The sequence below is a fragment of the Homalodisca vitripennis genome, chromosome 1, assembly GCF_021130785.1.
Source record: "Homalodisca vitripennis isolate AUS2020 chromosome 1, UT_GWSS_2.1, whole genome shotgun sequence".
NCBI lineage: Eukaryota > Metazoa > Arthropoda > Insecta > Hemiptera > Cicadellidae > Homalodisca > Homalodisca vitripennis.
Window position 1 is genome coordinate 189061817 of NC_060207.1, and position 20266 is coordinate 189082082.

At 30.5% G+C, this 20266-nt stretch overlaps 2 protein-coding genes across 2 annotated transcripts in view; one reads left to right on the top strand and one right to left on the bottom strand.

The window, feature by feature from the left end:
* Window positions 1-1163: 1163 nt before the first annotated feature.
* Window positions 1164-5370, bottom strand: LOC124352935 (dynein regulatory complex subunit 4-like). The gene is made up of 5 exons (XM_046802668.1): window positions 5102-5370; window positions 4787-4954; window positions 3687-3773; window positions 3032-3241; window positions 1164-1648 (listed from the first exon to the last, which is right to left on the bottom strand). The coding sequence occupies exons 2-5, from the start codon at window positions 4946-4948 to the stop codon at window positions 1445-1447; spliced, it is 663 nt and encodes a 220-aa protein (XP_046658624.1). The 5' UTR covers window positions 4949-4954; window positions 5102-5370; the 3' UTR covers window positions 1164-1444.
* Window positions 5051-20266, top strand: part of LOC124354320 (RAD50-interacting protein 1-like) — a 47654-nt gene continuing 32438 nt past the window's right edge. The window contains exon 1 of the mRNA XM_046804681.1: window positions 5051-5252. Coding sequence (XP_046660637.1) covers window positions 5051-5252 — 202 coding nt within the window. The remainder of the gene's footprint in view (window positions 5253-20266) is intronic.

Below are 20266 nucleotides of genomic sequence, written 5' to 3' on the forward strand. Positions count from 1 at the left end.
TAATCTTACATGATTCAGGAATGGTATTCTTTGACATACGTTAGACTCAGGGCGGTGTTGCCTTGGCCAGTCCAGCTTAAGTTAAGCGCGCGTTCTGACGAGTAAGCGCCTTCCGCGGTAAATTAACAAATCTTGCTATGCTAATTTATTGTTACAAATTAAACGTTTTAAATAGTGATTTACGAAATTATACACTGAAGATAACGACTTTAAGAGCTCCAAAACGAGACAATACTGAATTGTTTAAAACGCCCGTTCCAGATTAAAAGTTAAGATGACAATTTAATAATATACTTTTTTCCATATAATTCTAAAATGTAATGATCAAAAAGAGCACACTTGTAAACCATGTATAAAAATTAGGTCTTAATCGGATCACAAGTTTCCGAGTTATAATTTAGAAAATTTGTAGTTTGGTTGAAAAGCGCAAACACCTTTTCTGTTAATTTCAATATTAACACTAGAAGTTATTGTTTGTAAATAACTTCCTATGTATGTCTAAATGCAGAAATAAAGGAGTTCAATTGTAGTGTGATTCTGCTCGTTCATTGCAGGTCTACCTTTAAACTCTGGCTTATATGAACTGTTTGATCTGAGGGTAGGTGAGCTTCTGGAATTGAATTGAATAGGGAAAGTATTTTTCCGTTCTTATTATGACAGAACATTGATTTTGGGCAAATGGTACCCAGTTCTTAAGCCATTAAATAACACCTTTTCTAAATTTTTTAAACTATACAATTTAAATTGCAGTTAAAGTGTAAGTTTTACAATCTGGAAAATGTACAGGAATAAGTTTTTGACAATCTTACGCTAAAAAGATTTTTAAATAAAATTAAAAATTGTCCATCTTTGTGAGTGACATAAAACCTAATTAATAAAATGGTACATTAAAAAGAATACTTCTAATTCACTTGTCTTTATCACCTTTTTGTACTTTTCTGGCCATAAAATATAGGGACAACTCAATAAATTCAAGTTACAATGATAGTGTTTGTTCACATTGATTTGAAAGCATGTTGGCCAACTGGCATGGTTAAACTGTTTGTTAGTTACCAATTATATTCTTTGGATATAAACGAGGCAAGATTTTAGACTGATCAAAAATTATAAATCTATTTTGGAGCACTGTCAAAGAAAAGGCTAAACATAATAATACTGTCTTTATTACAAACTGCAAAAGTACAAATTAAAATTAGGATATACATATTACAAAACATTCAGCATATACATTATGGCTAGAAGAAATATATTGTAGAATAAAGTCATTACGATCATGCTGTATTACAATTCTAGGATCACATTAATTGTCTCTGTAAGAATGACTAGACTATCGACGATTAATGCTATTAACAAAAAATTATTACTAAAACACAATATTATAATAGCTGAAGAACATGTGCAGCTATATCAGTAGCTATAATTAGATCTATGTCAGAAGAACCTCTTACTGTGTTGACACTGATGTAGAGGACTTGTGGGTCTGAGGTCGGAGGGTGGAGCTACTACGGAGGCCCACCTCTTCTCTCGAGATCCCCATGGCCTTCAGCCGACCCTCGAGGTTGAGAACCATATCATCGTGAATCTTCATCACTCTTGCCACCTCCAGTTGGAGTTCTTGGATTTGATTGTTCTTGGTGGCCAAGAGTTCCTAGGACAGTGAAGAAGTATTTTCACTTTTCAAAGTCTAGTTAAGATTGACATTGTAAAGGTGAGAGTACAATCTGCCTTCTACATGATACAGGAAGGAAAAGTAATAAATTCTTGTCACCATTCAATGCATAATGATATTCCGCTGCCTGGATGCCTGGTATTTGAAAAATGTGAAGCTTTGATGGTGGACTAGAGTCAATAAAGTTAGACATTCACATACACTATCCTGTTAATATGTACTTAACTACAGATATTTGATTATCTAAAATCGACTAAGAGTTATAATTAAGTCTCAAAGACATATTGCAACAAGATTTTTAAATAACTAGACAAACTCATAACATGCTTGGAGGTTATTATAGTAAACTCCATTATATAAAAAATATTCTCCACTCATTCTACCACCATTCATACGTTACAAACACAAATAGTTTGAACCAAAATATTTCCATTAAAACAAAAACAAGATTAACTGTCATTCTCTGCCTACTGTAGATGAATTTGGCACATTTGCACACTGTAATTGAAAATGGTGAGAACTACACCTTTGCTCAGTGAACCTATAGCCAGTAATATGTTTTGTGACCAGCATCCATCCTGTTTATTGTAAAGTAATACAGCTATATGAATACTACTGATGGATATGGTTCTGAACTGTAGCTAATATTGTTTTCCAACAATGAATGTTTCTTGTAACTGTCTCTGAGTGGGGAAATCATAGTTAAGCTGTTGGACAAGAAATGAGAATCCTGCTGCCAAATATTAGGGGCAAAGTCGTCCTGTCAAAAGTGGCTAATGTATTTCTTTAAGGTTTGGAAATGCAACATCCAATTTGCAACATCAATTTCATTAATTGAGCATTCAAACTTCTGATGAGTAAGTATCTAGCGAAGTCATTTGTGTCAAATAATAAGGGTGAACACCACAACCCTTGGACATTATAGTTCAATGAAATATGTTTGCTCATCATACCACACGAATAGAAAATATCTAGTTGAATAAAATCTACAATAGCTGAAAACAAAACGTAGGATTTTGAATAACTCTTTGATTATTTGATGGAAAAATCTTTTTAAACCACACAGAACTTTGTGTTTTCGTGTAGACCTACACAACTCAATACTGTGAAGCAAGGAACATTTATTGTAATGTACCTTTGACATAAATGTTTGTCATAGATTCTGAGAAAAAATTATTATTAATCTTGAACTTGTTCATGAATACTATAATAGGTTTCTTATCACCAAGTGCTGGTAGACTTCAGTTAAATCAGAGAACATTTTATTTGACTAAACTCATTAGGTTTCAGCTAAGTTTTATTCAATAAAAAAAACTCTGAAATTTCAAATATGGGGAGATTAAAATATGACAACTTTATTACCTCCAGTTTCTTATTGACAGAATGCATGGCCTTGGGGTCAATGTTAGTGGCAGCCATGACCTCTGCCACTTGGACGTCTCTTTGCTCTAGAGCTGCAGTAAGAATCTGCAACTTCTTCTCCAGCAACACATTTTTCATGCTGGATTTCTGCTGGAGTTCTAGGATAGCTGACACAAACTTGTCATGGAGGTCATCCCTCTCCTCCTTCACCTATAGTTACAGTCATTCCTTAATCTTTCAACAAGGTACGAGTATTTTGATTTTTATATGGTTACGTTTTAACAGTTTCTGTAAGTTACATAATCTATAAAAATTCACAAACATGGAATACAAAATTAAACCTGGCTTGATCACTCTACAATAATACTCCTCATGTACAACATTCATGAGAATTCAAATGCAGTGTGCAGCATGCAATAACGTTAAAATCATAACAACAGACTAAATTTACCAAACTTTTCCAATTGAATTCCATTGGTGATCCAGTAATTTCTGCCTTTCAATGCAAGTTTTCCCAAGACTTGAGTTTTACAACATTTTAAGTACATCAAAGCATTCCATGAAATCAACAATACGATTCAAAAATTAAGTATATATTTCTCCAAAATAACATCCATTATGCTACTATATTTATATCACAGCCAGTAGTATTCACCTTTTCAAAAGCCATTTCCAGTACATCATACTCATTCGTCAGATCTTCAAGTTGCTTGGTTACGTAAGACAAATGTTTCTTCATGTTCTAGAGATAATCAATCAAACAGAAATAATTAAAAAATAAACATCAAGTTTATACCACTAAAATCACTACTGTAAAGTTATTCAGAATCAATCATATGCATTATTGAAGATTAAATAATGTGTGGAAAGGATAGAATGATATCAGACATTTGCCAGTGTTATATGTTACAAGAAGTATAATATAATATATATTATACTTCTTGTAACATATAACATGAAGTACAATATATATTATTACTACATTTCGATGATTGAATCTACCCTCTTCTTCAGGTGTCAAAAGCCGGAACTAGTGAGGACAGAACACTGTGCTATATATGTGTTCCACCTTCTATAATATTCATATGTTGTATGTGCTCTTGGCTCCTGTGCATTCACACGGCTTGGGTTCATTCTTTCCAGTCTGGACTCCAGGCCGGTCATATACAAGTCAGATATCACTTAAATGTACGTTTAAGTGGTAGTCCATCACCTTATTTTACTTTTTAGTTTATACATCTTTTATGTATTAGGGCTTTTGACACCTGAAGAAGGGGGTAAATTCAATCCTCGAAATTTAGTCTTATACTTTTTATAACATATATAACGAGTGGAAAATTTCCAAACTCCTACCGTCATAAAAAAGTAAAAGTCATTTAAAAGTATAATTTTATTTTATATTTTTTAAGAATTACAGAAGTAGTTAATTTAATAATTTGTTCAATTTTAATTTTAACATGTTAAAATATTATATTAATTTCACCACATTGTTTAAATGTAATTATTTCTACAATTTTTTTATTCTTAAGGTAATATTTAATTAATGTTTTAATTTTTACGTTGTCACCGCTTAAGTGTAAGAAAGGTCCATGCGGCCCTAACTTTGCCTATATAAATAAAGAATTTTCCTTTTTTTTCATTTTTATCATTTCAAATTATCCATCTTGAAACAAACTTAGAAGAAAATAATACGTAGAATTTATTAAAAAACATCAGTTTGTGTACAGCAAACCAAAATAGTGGTTGAAGACTCACAGAAAGGGACGTCTTGTCCTTGTTATAGTTGGTGAGTTGTCTCTGTAGATCTGTCACTTGCTCCCGAGCTTCTCTGAGAGGCTGCACCAGCTTCTTGTTCTCGTTGCTTACTTCTTTCAGTTTCTTCTCGATACGCTCTTCATTGTCTTTCATTTTAGCCATCTGCTCCTATTAATCAAAAATATACTCTTTTTTGTATTTGGTAAACTATTCTCAGGAGGTTCCACTTCAAGATGGTTCATAACTTACAGTTCAATATACACTATGTATAGCAAAAACAAATGTGTTCAATTATATCTAGGAAGGAATACTAACCTTAAGACTGGTGATCAGTGCAAGATTGTTAACTGTGATGTCATTATAGTAGGCTTTCAACTCGCTGAAGGCTTGCTGGTGATTGTTTACCAGATGTTGGATCTGCTGGTTCTTTCGTTCCTCCACCTTGAAACAAATAGGTTTCGATCTGGTATGTAATCTGTGTGAAGTATAAAGAGTTCACAGCACAAAGAGACTTCAAGTGTAACATTGACATGCAGTGTACTATGCTTTATTGATTCTCTTTCCATTAACTCTAGATCTGGCAGTTGAAAACCTGTAATTGAAAGACACTGCCTTGTTATTGTGCACGTAATCATTTATACATCTGTAGATAGTCCAATTATTGATATAAAATGTACAGTAGGCCTACTATGTTTTCTTTTTAGTTCATTGTAGGAAACATTTAGATATGTCTGAATGAAGTCTTGTGGTTTTACATTCTTTTTTGTCATTTTAAATAAAACAGGAAAGTCTAAAATGTAATTTATAAAACAGGTCAATCTCTATAAAAAAAAATACAACAAGCTTCTTCTGATCAAATCCAAATTTACCAAATTTACCAAGTTTTATGTGCAAAGAGATAAAACTTATACTACATTGTTTTCAGTTTATGAGTAAATTTGTGATTAAAAACACACACTGAAACAATATGATCTTTAGATATACCTATACAAACTCAGTTCACCATGACACTTACGAATATATCACTTAACATTATATCATCTAGGAATCATTCATGTGGTATATTAAAAATAAAAATTCAAAAATAACTCCAAAAAATTGAAAATACTAATGGGCAGATTAGACACACAGCAATATGACCATTCACAAAGAAATTCATGAGGAACCAAGAACATAGCCAAGAAAAAATTTGGTGGGGGTCCAGATCATTGTTATTTTTCCATAGTAGACAGAGAAAAAAGGCCTCATTTTGTTCTTTAAAAAGCTCTTAGCCCATTTTTTTATGTTGAGAACGATCTTTCAGCAGTACATATCAGTAATACTAAATTATTTAAATAATAATAATTGTTTACTAAAAAAGGTAATTGAAAATTTGGGGTCCAGACCCTTTGGATCCCCTGCTGGCTACATCTTTGTGTGGAACTGAACAATGTAAAGAGAATTCTTGTCCTCTATTTAGCCAGTTAGTTACAAAACATGCAGCTACAGACTTCTCTCTTTTTATTGTGGTTGCTTGTAAAATATTAGTATATTTTGAGTTATTATAACTCCCATATGATATTGTGCAGTGGCGTAGCGAAGGGGGGGTCCAGGGGGTCCGGACCCCCCCCCCCGAAATTTTAAGACATATTAAAAAAATAAAGCATGGAGCAGGAGAAAAAAGGACAGTTATCATTACTCTTGTCTACAAACATTAAATTGATTGATTTCACTGATTGAAGTGACCGTTGTTTAAAAATATAATTGTCCTTTCGTTTAAATCATAAAGTATCAAACGATACTTTTGGGCTCGGTCTTTCGGATAGTGTAGTGTAATCACGGTAATTTCTATAGGGCGCGGTCACGTGACGTCGCAAAGTAACCTGAACCGTAACACGGCGAACAGTTTAAATTAGCGACCACTTCGTTCAAATTCGTCGTGGGGACGTAAAGCAACTACATAGAATTAAGTTAAGACGTTGATTTTAGGTGTCATTAACCTGTAAATGTGTATATAATTATCGAAAAAATCACTTTCGGTCGGAAAATACACTTGAAAAACTCTACTGATTAGAACTTCAACTAATTTGGACTTCAATGATTGAGGTAAACGTGGGGTTTTCGATTGAGTTAGGCGACGTTTTTTGTTATCATTAAACTGTACACCGTACCTCAAGGGCGTATATAAGGGGGGGGCTCAGGGGGCTCGAGCCCCCCCCGAAATTTGAAACACAAAAAAAATATTATAACTTATATACGATAATTTATTTTTATTTTCAATAAGCTGTGCTTCTATACTTTCGACTACATTAGTATTATAGTTTATAGTGGAATTTTAAGAATACATTATGATACCTAACAATATTCAATATTTATTTTTTTCAGAGGTTGAAATTACTAATATTTTGTAAGCATGCAAATAAGCGTTGCAACTGTAAAGAGTGCGAGGTAGCCTGACGCTCCTGACTGTCGCGTCGGCCGTTCGTGTAGTGCCAGCGCCAGGCATGCGTATATGACGATGACGTGTCGCCGCGGCCCCGCTGCCTAGCAACCCTCCTCCTCCTACAACCCCCCACCCACTCCCACCACACCTGACCTCATTCCGCACTACCACGCCATTGTCTGCTGTTGTCTAGTGCGTATCACCCGTGGTGACATTTTAAGTGCTGTATGCATATGTGCTGTGATTGTAGTGACTGTTATCAAGTGATATGTTTTGTTGTCGCGTTTATTTAAACATGATCTGATTACTTTATAGTTGACAGTTTACGTGTGAAGTACATAGGCTACATTAAACATTTAAAATGAAGAGACAGAGTTCGATTCAAGCTTTTTTCGTGAAGAAAAAACGTGTTTCGTCTGAGATCGACGAGCAGACATCGTTTGAAATAACACCGAGTCCCTCCACTTGTGCTACATCAACTGGCAGCGTTGTTGAGATCAAGGATCACACAGGTGAAATTGAACATAACCTTAACGAGAGTAATCACACTTTGTTAGTTCACAATATCAATGATATTGGTCATTACTGCTCCTCAACTTCCTTTTCACTTCAAAATGAAGAGAAAATTTCAATTATTGAGAACTGTTGGAAGCCTCAACGTAGTTACGAATTTCCTAAAGTTGAAAATAACAGAAGTTTTCAATATAAGTGGTTGGAAGACTTCAAATGGTTAGCTTATTCGGAAGCAAAGGAAGGGGCCCTGTGTAAATATTGTGTTTTTTTCTCACACAACACAGGTGGGAAAGGAAACCATCAGAGTTTAGGAGTATTAGTATCAAAACCACTTACTACAAAGCTTAAGAAAGCTAGGGAGGTTTTCATGCAACATGAAAATAAACAATATCATAAAACTGCAATGTTAATGGCTGAAAACGTAAAATCCTTAGTACATGGAAAAACAGAAAGTGTGATAAACAGTATCAACATGCAGAGAAAAATGAATGTTCAGGAAAACAAAAATAGAATTATACCGATAATCCAGACAATTAGATTTTGTGGAAGGCAACAAATTGCTCTTAGAGGGCATCGTGATGGTGGAAGAGTGGATCTTGACGAGCCTATACAAAATGATGGTAATTTTCGCTCTTTATTAAGGTACAGGGCTAATTACGGGGACAATAATCTTAAAAAACAGCTAGAAACTGGTGGTGGCAAAACTATGTATACTAGTTCTGTTATCCAAAATGAAATTATAGGTATTTTTGGTTCCCAAATACAGTCAAAAATTGTATCCAACGTGAGAAAATCTGTATTTTATTCAGTATTAGCAGATGAGACAACAGACATTAGCCAAATTGAACAATTTTCCCTCTGTGTTCCGATATGTTGACGAGGAATTGTTTAAAATTAGGGAAGATTTTCTGGCTTTTGTACCCGTGTATGATGTAACAGGTCAAGGTTTAGCCAATACATTAATGTCAAGTCTAACCAGTCTTGGACTTGATTTAAACAATTTACGTGGTCAAGGATATGATGGGGCTTCTGTCATGAGTGGCCAGTTCAGAGGGGTACAAGCATACATAAGTGAAAAAGTACCCTCAGCCATATACACACATTGTTCCTCTCACTCTCTTAACTTATGTCTATCTGATGCATCAAAAATCCCTATGATAAGGAATTGTATGGGTGTCATCAGTGAGGTGTGTAGTTTCTTTCACAAGTCAGCTAAGAGAACTGCGATACTTAAGTCAAGTATTTCTGAATGCTGCCCTGAGATGAAAAGAAAAAAACTTATATGTCTGTGTGAGACTCGCTGGGTGCAACGCCACGATTCAGTTATAATGTTTAAAGAAGCTTTGGAGCCTATAATTACCGCTCTATCAACTATTGAAGAAGAATCGACTGCAGAAGCTTCTGTAAAAGCACACACACTAATTGCCTCCGTGACCAGTTTTCAGTTTGTTGCATGTCTTTTTATTTTGAATAACTTGCTTTCTTTGACTATCCGCCTTTCAGAGATGCTCCAAAAAGAAAGATATAGATCTTGCTCAAGCCAACAAACAGATTTCCAATGTATTGGAACTAGTAAAGGAAAGGCGAAGCAAAGCAGAGAAGAAGAGACATTCCAGGCTTTGTTCAGTGAGCTAAAAGTAAGCACTGACAAATTAGGTATCAAAGAGGAAACCCCCCGTACATGTCGCAAGCAAACTAATCGCTGCAATACTCCTTATACAAACGTGGAAGAATACTACCGGCGTGTAGTGTATATACCATACCTTGACGATTTCTGCTGTTCACTTCAGGAGCGTTTTTAAAAACCACAGGGAAGTAATCGACTCACTACAGAATGTTCTTCCTGAGCACTGCATTATTTAAAACGGAATTTTCATCCCTGGAACCTGCCCTGACGTTTTATGAAAAAGATCTATCTTTCAGAGATGAGGTACGAAGTGAATTTCTACTGTGGAAACAAAAGTGGAATCGTGAAGAAAAAGAAAGTTTGCCAAAAACTGCAATTTCTGCTCTTGAAAAATGTGATAAAGACTATTTCCCAAACATGTTTAATATTTTGAAATTGTTAGCGGTTTTACCCGTTTCAGTGGCTTCTGCAGAAAGGAGCTTTTCATCTCTCCGAAGACTTAAAACGTATCTGAGAAACACAACTTCGGAAAACAGGTTGAATGGTCTTGCACTTTTATCTATTCATAGAGACATTACCATAACTGATGAGGAAGTTTTAAAACAATTTTCACTGAAGTCTAGAAATTTGGATTTTGTTTTGTAAAATGACAATAAACAGTGTTTCATGAATACTTTTAGCTATATTTCATTTTCTTCCCTTGTAACAGTTCATAAAGTAGGCCTACAATAACTGGTTATTGTAGCTTGGAAGGCTGTTTGAGATTTTAGTTTTTTAACGATATAAAATATTTGAATTGTGTGCAAACTGAAATTACTATTTCTGATTTCTTTAAGGTAAAATTTAAAAAAACTAAAATAACAATTCAATTGCTAAAATAAATATAGTATTATAGTCAACATTTATTAGTTTCAAACTTATAATATTGTGGTGTGTTTGTGTTTTAGATACGTAGGACAATATATTTCTTTGTATAACAACTATTTTAAACCAAAGATTTTAAAAAATAGGACTTTATAGCCTCTATTATTTTCTATTTTAACAACTGAAAAACTACCAAACTAGCAGACACTTAAGTTTTGAATTTTAATTTTATACAAAAATAATATACAAAGGATACAGGTCCTTCTATATAAAACATAATAACGCTAAAATGGAAAAGTGAAACCTGCTCGAAAAGAAGGAAACTCGCCATGAAAAACTTAAAAATCTCTCCGAAAGAGTGATTTTCATTCTTTCCATTTTAGCGTTTATACATGCCAAAAACCTTAAACCTGTGTTTTTAAAGACTTAAATTGGCAACATTTTCCCGGGGGAGGCCCCCGGACCCCCCTTCTACTGGGGGGTATTCCATACCCCCCAGACCCCCCGTATTTCAGCCCCCCCCCCAAAATATTTTTCTATATACGCCACTGCCGTACCTATATAATTATCGAGAAAAAAAATCACTTCCGGTCGGTAAATACCGAAGAAAAGCTCTCTACAAATTCAAGTTTTGCCGATTTTGGATTTCATTGGTTGAGTGGTTGAGGTAAAAGTGGTACTTAGGATTATGTTAGGACGGTGATTTTAGGTATGAATTCAACGCCGACTGAATCCACCCCAATATCCCAAAGGAAAAAAAAAAAAAAAAATACATATATAATTATCGAGAAAAAACAATTAAATCATTTTAAATTAGCGACTTTCTTCCTATGGAGTCCCACAGGGATCTATACTTGGACCAGTCTTGTTTCTTGTGTACATCAGCAGGCGGAACTCATCGCTCCTGAGAGGGAAAATGGTCCAGTATGTTGACGATACAACGCTCTGCATTAAAAGTTCCAACAAAACATGAATTAGAAATCATTTCCTTTGTAGAACTGAATTCATGTATTCAGTTTTTTAAATTTTATAAAGTTTTTTATTTAGTTTTTTTAATTAAATCTGAGGACCAACAACTCCAAATCAAATGCACTAAATTTCTGTTTGCGGCAAAGAGAGATTGAGGATCGCGCTGCTGTGATGGCGGACGATGTCCTCATAGAGGAAAACTGATTCCACCAAGGGGCAGGGACGTATATCAATACGGGACAAGAGGCAGGGACAACCTTCGGTTACATTCGAACAGAACAGCCGCATTTAAACGTTTGCCATCCGAGGTTGGTGTTAAGCTGATCAACAAGCTCCCTGATGAAATAAAAAAATTTGAATGAACCAACAAAATTTAAAGCTCGATTGAGACACTTTTTGGTGTCGAGGGTGTTTCATTCAGTGGAAGAGATTAAGATGAGCCGCTGAGAAGAAATTTAAAGTAATTCGATCATCCTCTATTTCTGGTGGTAAAATTTAGAAGATTTTAAAACGTATGGCTGTAAGTATGTATCAGTCTTAGGAATGAGTGTGGACTGTGTATGAACGGGTATGAATGGGGGGCAATTTAAAATAGATATACATATTTCTAAATAATTTAATTTGACGATTGTATGCAATTTTTTATTATTGTTGACACAATAAAAAGTATTATTATTACCTCCGGTCGGAATATACCGAGGAAAAGCTCTACTGATTCAGATTTTGACGATTTTGGGTTTCACTGGTTGAGTCGTTGAGATAAAAGTTGGTACTTAGAATTATGTTAGAACATTGATTTTAGGTATCAATTGAACGCCGACTAATATCTATATAATTATCAAATAAAAATTGAAAAAATCGCTTCCGCTCAGATAATACACCGGAAAAACTCTACTGATAAGAAGTTCCGACTACTTTGAATTTTACTGACTGAGGTATTATTTCATTTTCCTTAGTATATTCCGATCGGAAGTGATTATTTTTTTTTTCTCGATAACTATATATTTATTAGTCGGCGCGTTGAATTAAATCTCTAAATTCAATATCCTAACCATAATTATAAGTACTACTTTTACCTCAACTAGTGAAATCCAAAATCGTCAAAACGAATCAGTAGAGAGCTTTTTCTTTGGTATTTAACCGACCGGAAGTGATTTTTTTCTCGATAATTATATAGGTAGTCGAGTACAGTTTAATGATAAAAAATCGTCGTCCTAACTCAATAAAAAAATACCCCCCCCCCCCCCCACCCCCCCCCCCCCCCACCCCCCCCCCCCCCCACCCCCCCCCCCCCCCACCCCCCCCCCCCCCCACCCCCCCCCCCCCCCACCCAATAAAAAAGTTTTTCTTAAAAAACACCATTTGAAATTTTTTTTTTTAAAAACAAATTACAATTTTTTAAAAAAGGGGGTTTTTTTCAGGAAAGAACGTACATTGTATTTACATTAACAGATGCAGTCTCATTGGATGTTGTTTTCCTCCCACAACAAATTCTATTATTCAAAATTCTGAGTATCAGGAAAGAATGTACATTTGTTTTTACACTTACAGGATGCAGTCTCTTTTGGGATGTTGTTTTTCCCCCCAAACAACATATTCAAAATAAAAACTGTTTGGGTCTTTAGTTCTTTTCGATAACATTCCTTTACTTTTCTTGTGTCGTTTTCCTCGCAACTTTCACTTGTTCCGTAGTTTAATGACACTAAATTTTTTTCCTTGAATGAAAGGAACAAAACACCACACATCTAATCTCAAACAAAGACACTTAATACTTTAAATGCAACAAAATACAGCTGGCACACCATGTGACTGCGCGTGGACTTACTCTACTATACGTCGGTGAGCAGGCACTTTCCACTTAGCGCTATCTACAAGAGAACATTCTAACCACAAAAAAAAAAATCGGCACTTAGATGATCGGCAGAGTACGATAAGCGGACCCGGGTTTTTATATCGCTTATTACAACATCGATACTTTAAATATATCGAATAACAGAACTATCAATCGACATCAACGTATCTAAAATACAAATTTCGAGCCACGTGTTTCAATTAAACAAAAATGTTTAAACAGCACGTAATGTCGTAAATACTAAAAGAACCATAACAATTAATCGAACGATAAAATTAAGACCGGAGATAGGTAAAATTACATTTAAACGTAAAGAAAATTAACAACAAAACAGACTCTTGAAACCGAGAAAGACACATTAAAAATATTTATTTTTTGGTAGTTATTATTTTGTATATTTGTAAAAACTTTACTATTTTTTTTATTTAAAAGAATTTTACTTATAGAATAAATTGTGTTTAGAATATCAAATTGTGTACAGTGGTGCAGATGATTTTGTTTATTGTTCAAATTAATTCTTTTCGTTGATTAAATCGATGGGTATAATATAAAAAATATCGTTTGATAGTTTTGATATAAAAAAATCGAGTTCCACTTATTACGTTTCAGGTTGTCACTTACATCGTTTTTCGGCCATAACAAAACCTTTTTTATTTTTGGCACCAAAATAACACCTTTTTTACTTCAAATCTTCAATTGTATAAAAAACGATCTGTAGTACTGCACATAAGCTGTAAACTTTTACTTTTTAAGTTAAATATGTGTGACTAACTCAGAAAGATAGATTTTATAAAACTAGCCGAATCGATAAACGACCGATATGATCGATGAAAGATTTAAGTATCGATGTGGGATTTCGACCGTGTAATTATGTAGTAACTCACTCTCACCCTGATAAGCTTCTTTGTTTCAAGATTGTTTTTCGAAAAATGGAAGGATTGTGAAGGAATAGGATTTTTTCGGACAATTTCCATCAGTCAGTGATACAAAAAAAATCAGTAACACTACTTTTTCGGATCTCAATCTAATCTTTTCTTCAGGTAAATAACTAACCTAACACATAATTACAAACAATTAAAATTAAACCAAATCATACCAGACGTTGTGACACATTAAGTCAGGAATCACAATTTTAAGTTTAATGTTTAAAAACGAACAGATCTGTGTGAACACTACATTTATGGGTTTTTTCCAACAACGTGAAAATCCCCCAGAACACGCTGTCCGATTAAGTAGTTTTCATCAAAACTCATGGTAAGTTTCAAGACGGTCCTGTCTCTGACCTTAGCGGTGCTGTGGCAGTATTCATGGGAAACGGCTCGAAGTTGGAGTGAGCAAAAGTGCCACATGATGTGTAACCAATGGCGAGGGGTGTGTCAACTTCGCGTCAATATCCGCCAGATGTCGCATCTGTCGCTGCCCTCATCTCAACTTGTCTCATTATTGTCATCAGCTTTTATATGGCTTCACTCTCAATCATGCCGACCCATAAACTAACCGCCGACATATTTCCCCTTTATTAGTTTCCAAATTTTAGAACGTTCCCAATAGTAGACGAGCATTTTTTTGCGTATTCCATATTTAGGAGCATTTTAAATTAAAACATAACCCATACAATCTGTATAATGAACATATTTATAAGCTAAAAACTTATAACTATTATTTCACATGTTACAAACGTCAAGTTTTATTTCCCCTGTTTTATTATTAATAGCTTTGAATAGCCCAAGAAAAAATAATTACAATGAAGGCTCCCTATTTATATTTTACATGTTTCTAAAAGCACGGTTCTTTTTATTTTTTTAAATTTTTATTTTATTGCAATATTTGGTATTTGCGATAAAACAATCGCCAAGAAGGCTTCTTTTTATGTGACCGAGTTAAACACGCACTTCCGGTGGTGATTTCCGTAGTTATCACTTCCGGAAAAAAGTGAGGTTAAATCGCAGACAGTATTATCTTGTCTCAGGCCGCAAGCCGTGGTCCGTAAGTATTTAGCTTTGTGTAATAATATCAAGCCGAGAACGAGTTACAAGTAGTAAATTTAATCTTTAAAGTAACAATAATAAAGTTAAATGACTACTAACAAATATTTCAATAAACGATGAATGAACCGTCAGAAACGATTATGTTGCTTGAACTGATTAACTTAGATCGTATACTGCAAAACTTGGTAGTGCGATAAAACAACCGCCAGAAGGCTTCTTTTTATGTGGCTGAGTTAAACACCACTTCCGGTATAAATGTGTTGATTTCCGTTAGGCAAATTAGCCATATCAGCCACAAAAACCAAAACTTCCGTGAGCTGTGTCCGTAAGTTCAATGAACAACATCCATTGCGTATCTTATAAATAAAAATGAATTGCAAATTGTGTTGCTGAGCGCAATCTTAAGAACGGCTAGGCAATTTTTTTATAAAATTTTGCCTCGAAATCAGGAAAACATTGTAATATTTATATCATAATCCACATTAAACAGCTGTTGACATGTACAGTTTTTTAATTCATCAAAGAGGCTGAACATTTGTTTTTTAAAAAAAAAAAGGCTTTGATCGATTAAAAAAAAAACCAAAAAAAAAAAGGGTTTAAATATTTCCCCAAATTTCCCCTTTTTGAGAACCTTCATTTCATAAACCCTTTTAAAAAAGTAAAAAAACCAAATTAAAAAAAAAAAAAAAAATTTTTTTGGAACCCCAATTTTATTTGTTTGTTAAAACAATTTAAAAAAAAAATTTACCCCATTTTTTTTTTAAAAAGCTAAACCCCCTAAATTTTGGCCCCAAAAATATTTTTTTAAATTTTTTTTTTGGGGCCCCAAAGAATCTTTTAAAGGGGGCCAATTTTTTTTTTTTCCCCTTGAAAAAAAAAAAAAAAAAAAAACCCCCCCCTTTTTTGGTTTTAAAATTTTTTTTAAAAATTTTTTTTTTAAATTAAACAAAAAAAATTTTCAAATTTGGGTTTTTTTTTTGGGGAAAAATTCCCCATTGTTTTTTTTAAAAAAAAATTTTAAATTTTAATTTTTAAAATTTTTTTTTAAAAAAAATTTTTTAAAAAACAAAAAAAAAACGGGAAATTTAAACAATAAAAAATTTCCAAAAAAATTTTTTTTTTAAAAAATTTTTTGAATTTAAAAATTTTAAAAAGAAAAATTAAAATTTTTTAAAGGGAAAATTCCCAAAGGTTTAATTTTAAATTTGGGAAATAAAAAAAATTTTTTTCCTAAAAAAATTTTTTAAAAAAAATTTTTAAAATTTAAAACCCCCATTTTCAAAATTTTTGGGGTTCCCAAAAAATTCCCCGTTTAAAATAAACAAAATTTTTTTTTTAAAAAACCTTTTAAAAGGGGAAAAAAGGGCCCCGGGTATTTGGGGTTATAAAAATTTCCTTCCAAAAAAAAAAAATTTTTGTTATTTTAAAAATTTTTTTTTAAACCCAAAAAGATTTTTAAAAAATCAACCCAAACCCCAAATTTTTAAAATTTAAATTTTAAATTGCTTAAAAATTTTTTAATTTTTAAAGCAAATAATTTGAATTTGTAAAAATTTTAAAAAAAAATTTTCCCAGAAAAATAAAAAAAAAAAATGGTCCTTTAAAAGTTCTCAATCTTTAAAACCCCTTTTGGTTGTTTTAAAATTTTTAAAAAAAAATTTTTTTTTTGTTAAAAAAATTTTTTTAAAAGTTTTAAAAATTTTTAACAAATTTGTTTAAAGGGGTTTTTTTCAAATTTTTTTTTTTAAATTTAAAAAAAAAAAAATTTTTCCCCCCAGAAAAACAAAAAAAAAAAAAAAAAATTTTGTTTTTTGGGGAAAATTTTAAAAAAAAATTTTATTGGTTTTTTTTAAATTCCCTTTTTTTTTTAAAAAAAGGGATTTTTTTTAAAAAAATTTTTTAAAAATTTTTAAAAAAAAACCCCAAAAAATGGGAAAAAACCCCATAAATTTTTTTAAAAAATGTACGAAAACCAAAGGAAATTTCCCCCAAAAACAAATTTTTGGGGGGGTTTTTTTTTTTTAAAAATTTAACTTTTGGGGTTTTTGGGCTTTTGGGGTTTTGGGGGGGGGGTTTTTTTTTGGGTTTTGGGGGGGTTAATAAAAAAATTTTTAAAAAAAAAAATTTTTTTGGGGGAATTTTGTTTTAAAAAATAAATTTTTTTTCCCTCCCTTTTTGCCTCAAATTTTTTATTTTTACCCCCTTTTAAATTTTCTAAAATTTTTTTTTAAAAAAAAATTTAAAAAAAAGAGGAATCCTTTTAAAAATTCCCCAACCCATTTTTTCCAAATCAAAATTTAAAAAAAAGTTCCTTTTTAAACATTTTTTAAAAATTAAATTTAAAAATTTTTCTTGAAAATCTTTAATTTTTTTTTTAAAAATTAAAAAAAAACCCCGGGGCTGATTTTTTAAAACCCCCTTTTAAATAAAAAAATTTCAATTAAAATAAAAATTTTTCCAAAATGAAAGTTTAAAAATTATTTAAATTTAAATAAAAATTAATAAAATTTTAAATTTTTAAAATTAAATGGAAATTGGAAAATTTAAATAAAAAAAATTAAAAAAATTAAAATTTTTTTCAAAAAGTTTCTTTAAAAAAACTGTTAAATTTAAAAAAAATTAAAAAAACAGGGGTTTAAAAATCTTTTTTTTTAAAAAAATAAAATACTAATTTTTTAAAAAAATTATTTTTTTTTAAATGGAAAAAAAATTTTTTTTTTCTTAAAAAAAAATTTTTTTTTTCCATTTTTCCCTTTAAAAAAAAAAAAAAAATAAATTTAAAAAAACAAAAAAATTTTTTAAAAAAAAAATTTTTTTAAAAAATTTTTTAAAAATTTTTCCCCCAAAAAAAAAAAAATTTTTTTATTTTGAAAAAAAAATTTTTTATTTATTAAAAACCCCAAATTTTCCCCCCTTTTTAAAAAAGTAAAACCCAAAATTTTGAGCTTAAAAAAAGTTTTTTTTGGGTTTTGTAAAAATTTAATTTTAAAAAAAAAATTTAAAAATTTTTGGGAAAAATTTTTTTTGTAAAAATTCAAACCCCCCGGGGCCCCCCCCAAAAATTACAAAAATCCCAAATTTTTTTCCAAATAAAATTTTTTGGGAAAAATCCCCAAGGGGTTTTTAAATTTTTTAAAATTTTTTAAAAATTTTAAAAATTTTTTAAAAAAAAATTTTTTCCCCCTCCCAAATTTTTTAAATTTTCAACCGAAATTCCCCAAGGGGAAATAATATTTAAAATTTTTTTTTTTAAAAAAAATTTTTTGGGCCTAAAAAACCAAATATTAAAAAACCGAAAAATTTTAAAAATTCCAAAAAAAACCAACTTAAAAAAAAAAAAATTTTTGATTTAGTTTTTGAAAAAAAAACCCCCCCCTTTTTGGGTTTTTCCAAAAAAGGGGGTGAGGGAAAAGGGTTTTTAAAAAAAACCAAATTTTTTTTGGGCCCCTCTTTTTGGGAAAAAATTTTTTTAAAAATTTAGGGTAATTGGGGGTTTTTCTAAAAAAAATTTTTTTACTTAAAGTTTTCCCCTTTAAAAAAATTGAAAATTTTTTTTTTAAAAATATTTCCCAAAAAATTTTTTAAAAAAAAAAAGGGGTTTTTTTTTTAATAAAAAAAAAAAATTTTTTTTTTAAAAATTTTCATTTTTTTTAAAAAACCCCCCATGAAAAAAAATTTTTAAATTTTTTAAAAAAGGGGTTTTTTGGGTTTAAAATTTGCAAAAAAAAAAAATTTTTTTATAAAAAATTTTTTTTTTTTTTAAAAATTTTTTTTTCTTTTTTTAAAAATTTTTTTTAAAAATTATAAAAAAAATTTTTAAAAAAATTTTTTTAAAAAAAAAGTTTGAAAATTCCAAAATCACCAATTTTTTTTTTAATTTATTGTCCCTTTTGGGCCCCCCGGGTTTTTTTGGGAAAATGGGGTTTTAACCCCTTCGAAATTTTACCAAAATTTTTTAAAAAAAAATTTTTTTTAAATTAAACTTTAAAATTTTCCATTAAATTTTAAAAAAATTTAAAAAAAGAAAAAAATGAAAATTTTTTAAAACCCCCCCTTAAATTTGGGGTTTTAAGTTTAAATTTTTTTTTAAAAAATTTTTCTTAAATTTTTAAATTAAGGTTTAAGGCCCCTTTCCATAAAAATATTTACAAAAGGGAAAAAGGGGTAAAAAAAAATTTATTTGTTTTAAAAAAAAATTTTTTTTTAAAATTTAATTTAACCCCCCCCAAATTTTTGGTTTTTTAACCCTTTTTAAACAAAATAAAAAAAAAAGGAAAATTTAAATTTTAGTAGGCCCTTATTGGGGAAAACCTTTAAAAAATTTTTTAAAAAAAAAAAGGAAAAAAAAAAAAAATTTTAAAAAAAAAAAAAATTTTAAAAAAAAATTTTTGTTTTATTAAATTTTTTAAAAAAAAAAATTTTTTTTAAAAATTTTTAATTAAAAAAAGAAAAATTAAAATTTTAACCCCTTTTCCCAATTTTTTTAAAAATCTTTAAATTCAGTTAAAAAAAAAAATTTTAAATTAAAATTAAAAGGGGGGGTTTTTTAAAAAGAAAAAATTTTTTAAAAAAAAAAATAATTTTTGTGGGGAAAAATTTTTTTTAAAAGAAAAAAAAAATTTTTTTTAAAAAACTTTTCCCTTTTTTTTTTTCCCATTTTAAAATAAAAAACAAATTTTTAAAATTAATTTACAAAAAGAAGGGTTTTTCCAAACCCAGGGGGGCCCCCGGGGAAAATGGGGTTTCCCCTTTAATTTTGGGAAAAAAAAAAAAAAATTTTTTTTGCAAAAAAAATTTTTAAAAATTTTTTTTTCCCAAAAAAAAGGGGTTTTAAAACAAAAGGGGGTTTTTCCCCCCCCCTTTTAAATTTAAAAAATTAAAGTTTACAAAAAAAAATTTTTTTTTTCCAAAAATTTAAAATTTTATCAAAAAAAATTTTGTAAAAATAAATTTTTTAAAAAAGATAAAATTTTTTTTTTTGGAAATTTTATTTAAAAGGAAAAACCCTTATTGAAAAAATAAAAAAAAAAAAAAAAAAAAAAGCAAGCGGGGGAAAAATTAAATTGTTTTATTATTAAACCAAAAATTTTTTAATTTTGAAAGGGTTTGGTCGAATAATGAAAATAGGAAAATTTTTTTTTGGAAAAAATGGCCCCCACCTTTTTTTAAAAATTTTTAAAAAAAAAAAAAAGGGGGGAAAAAAAAAAAAAAATTTTTTAAAAAATTTTTTTTAAAAAAAAAATTT

Excerpts from the sequence above, each read along its gene's own strand:
- LOC124352935 (XM_046802668.1), bottom strand. The coding sequence starts at position 4,948 with ATGGCTAAAATGAAAGACAATGAAGAGCGTATCGAGAAGAAACTGAAA. Across the intron at positions 3,774-4,786 it reads AGGACAAGACGTCCCTTTCT|AACATGAAGAAACATTTGTC; the intron begins GTGAGTCTTCAA and ends GATTATCTCTAG. Across the intron at positions 3,242-3,686 it reads TGGAAATGGCTTTTGAAAAG|GTGAAGGAGGAGAGGGATGA; the intron begins GTGAATACTACT and ends CTGTAACTATAG.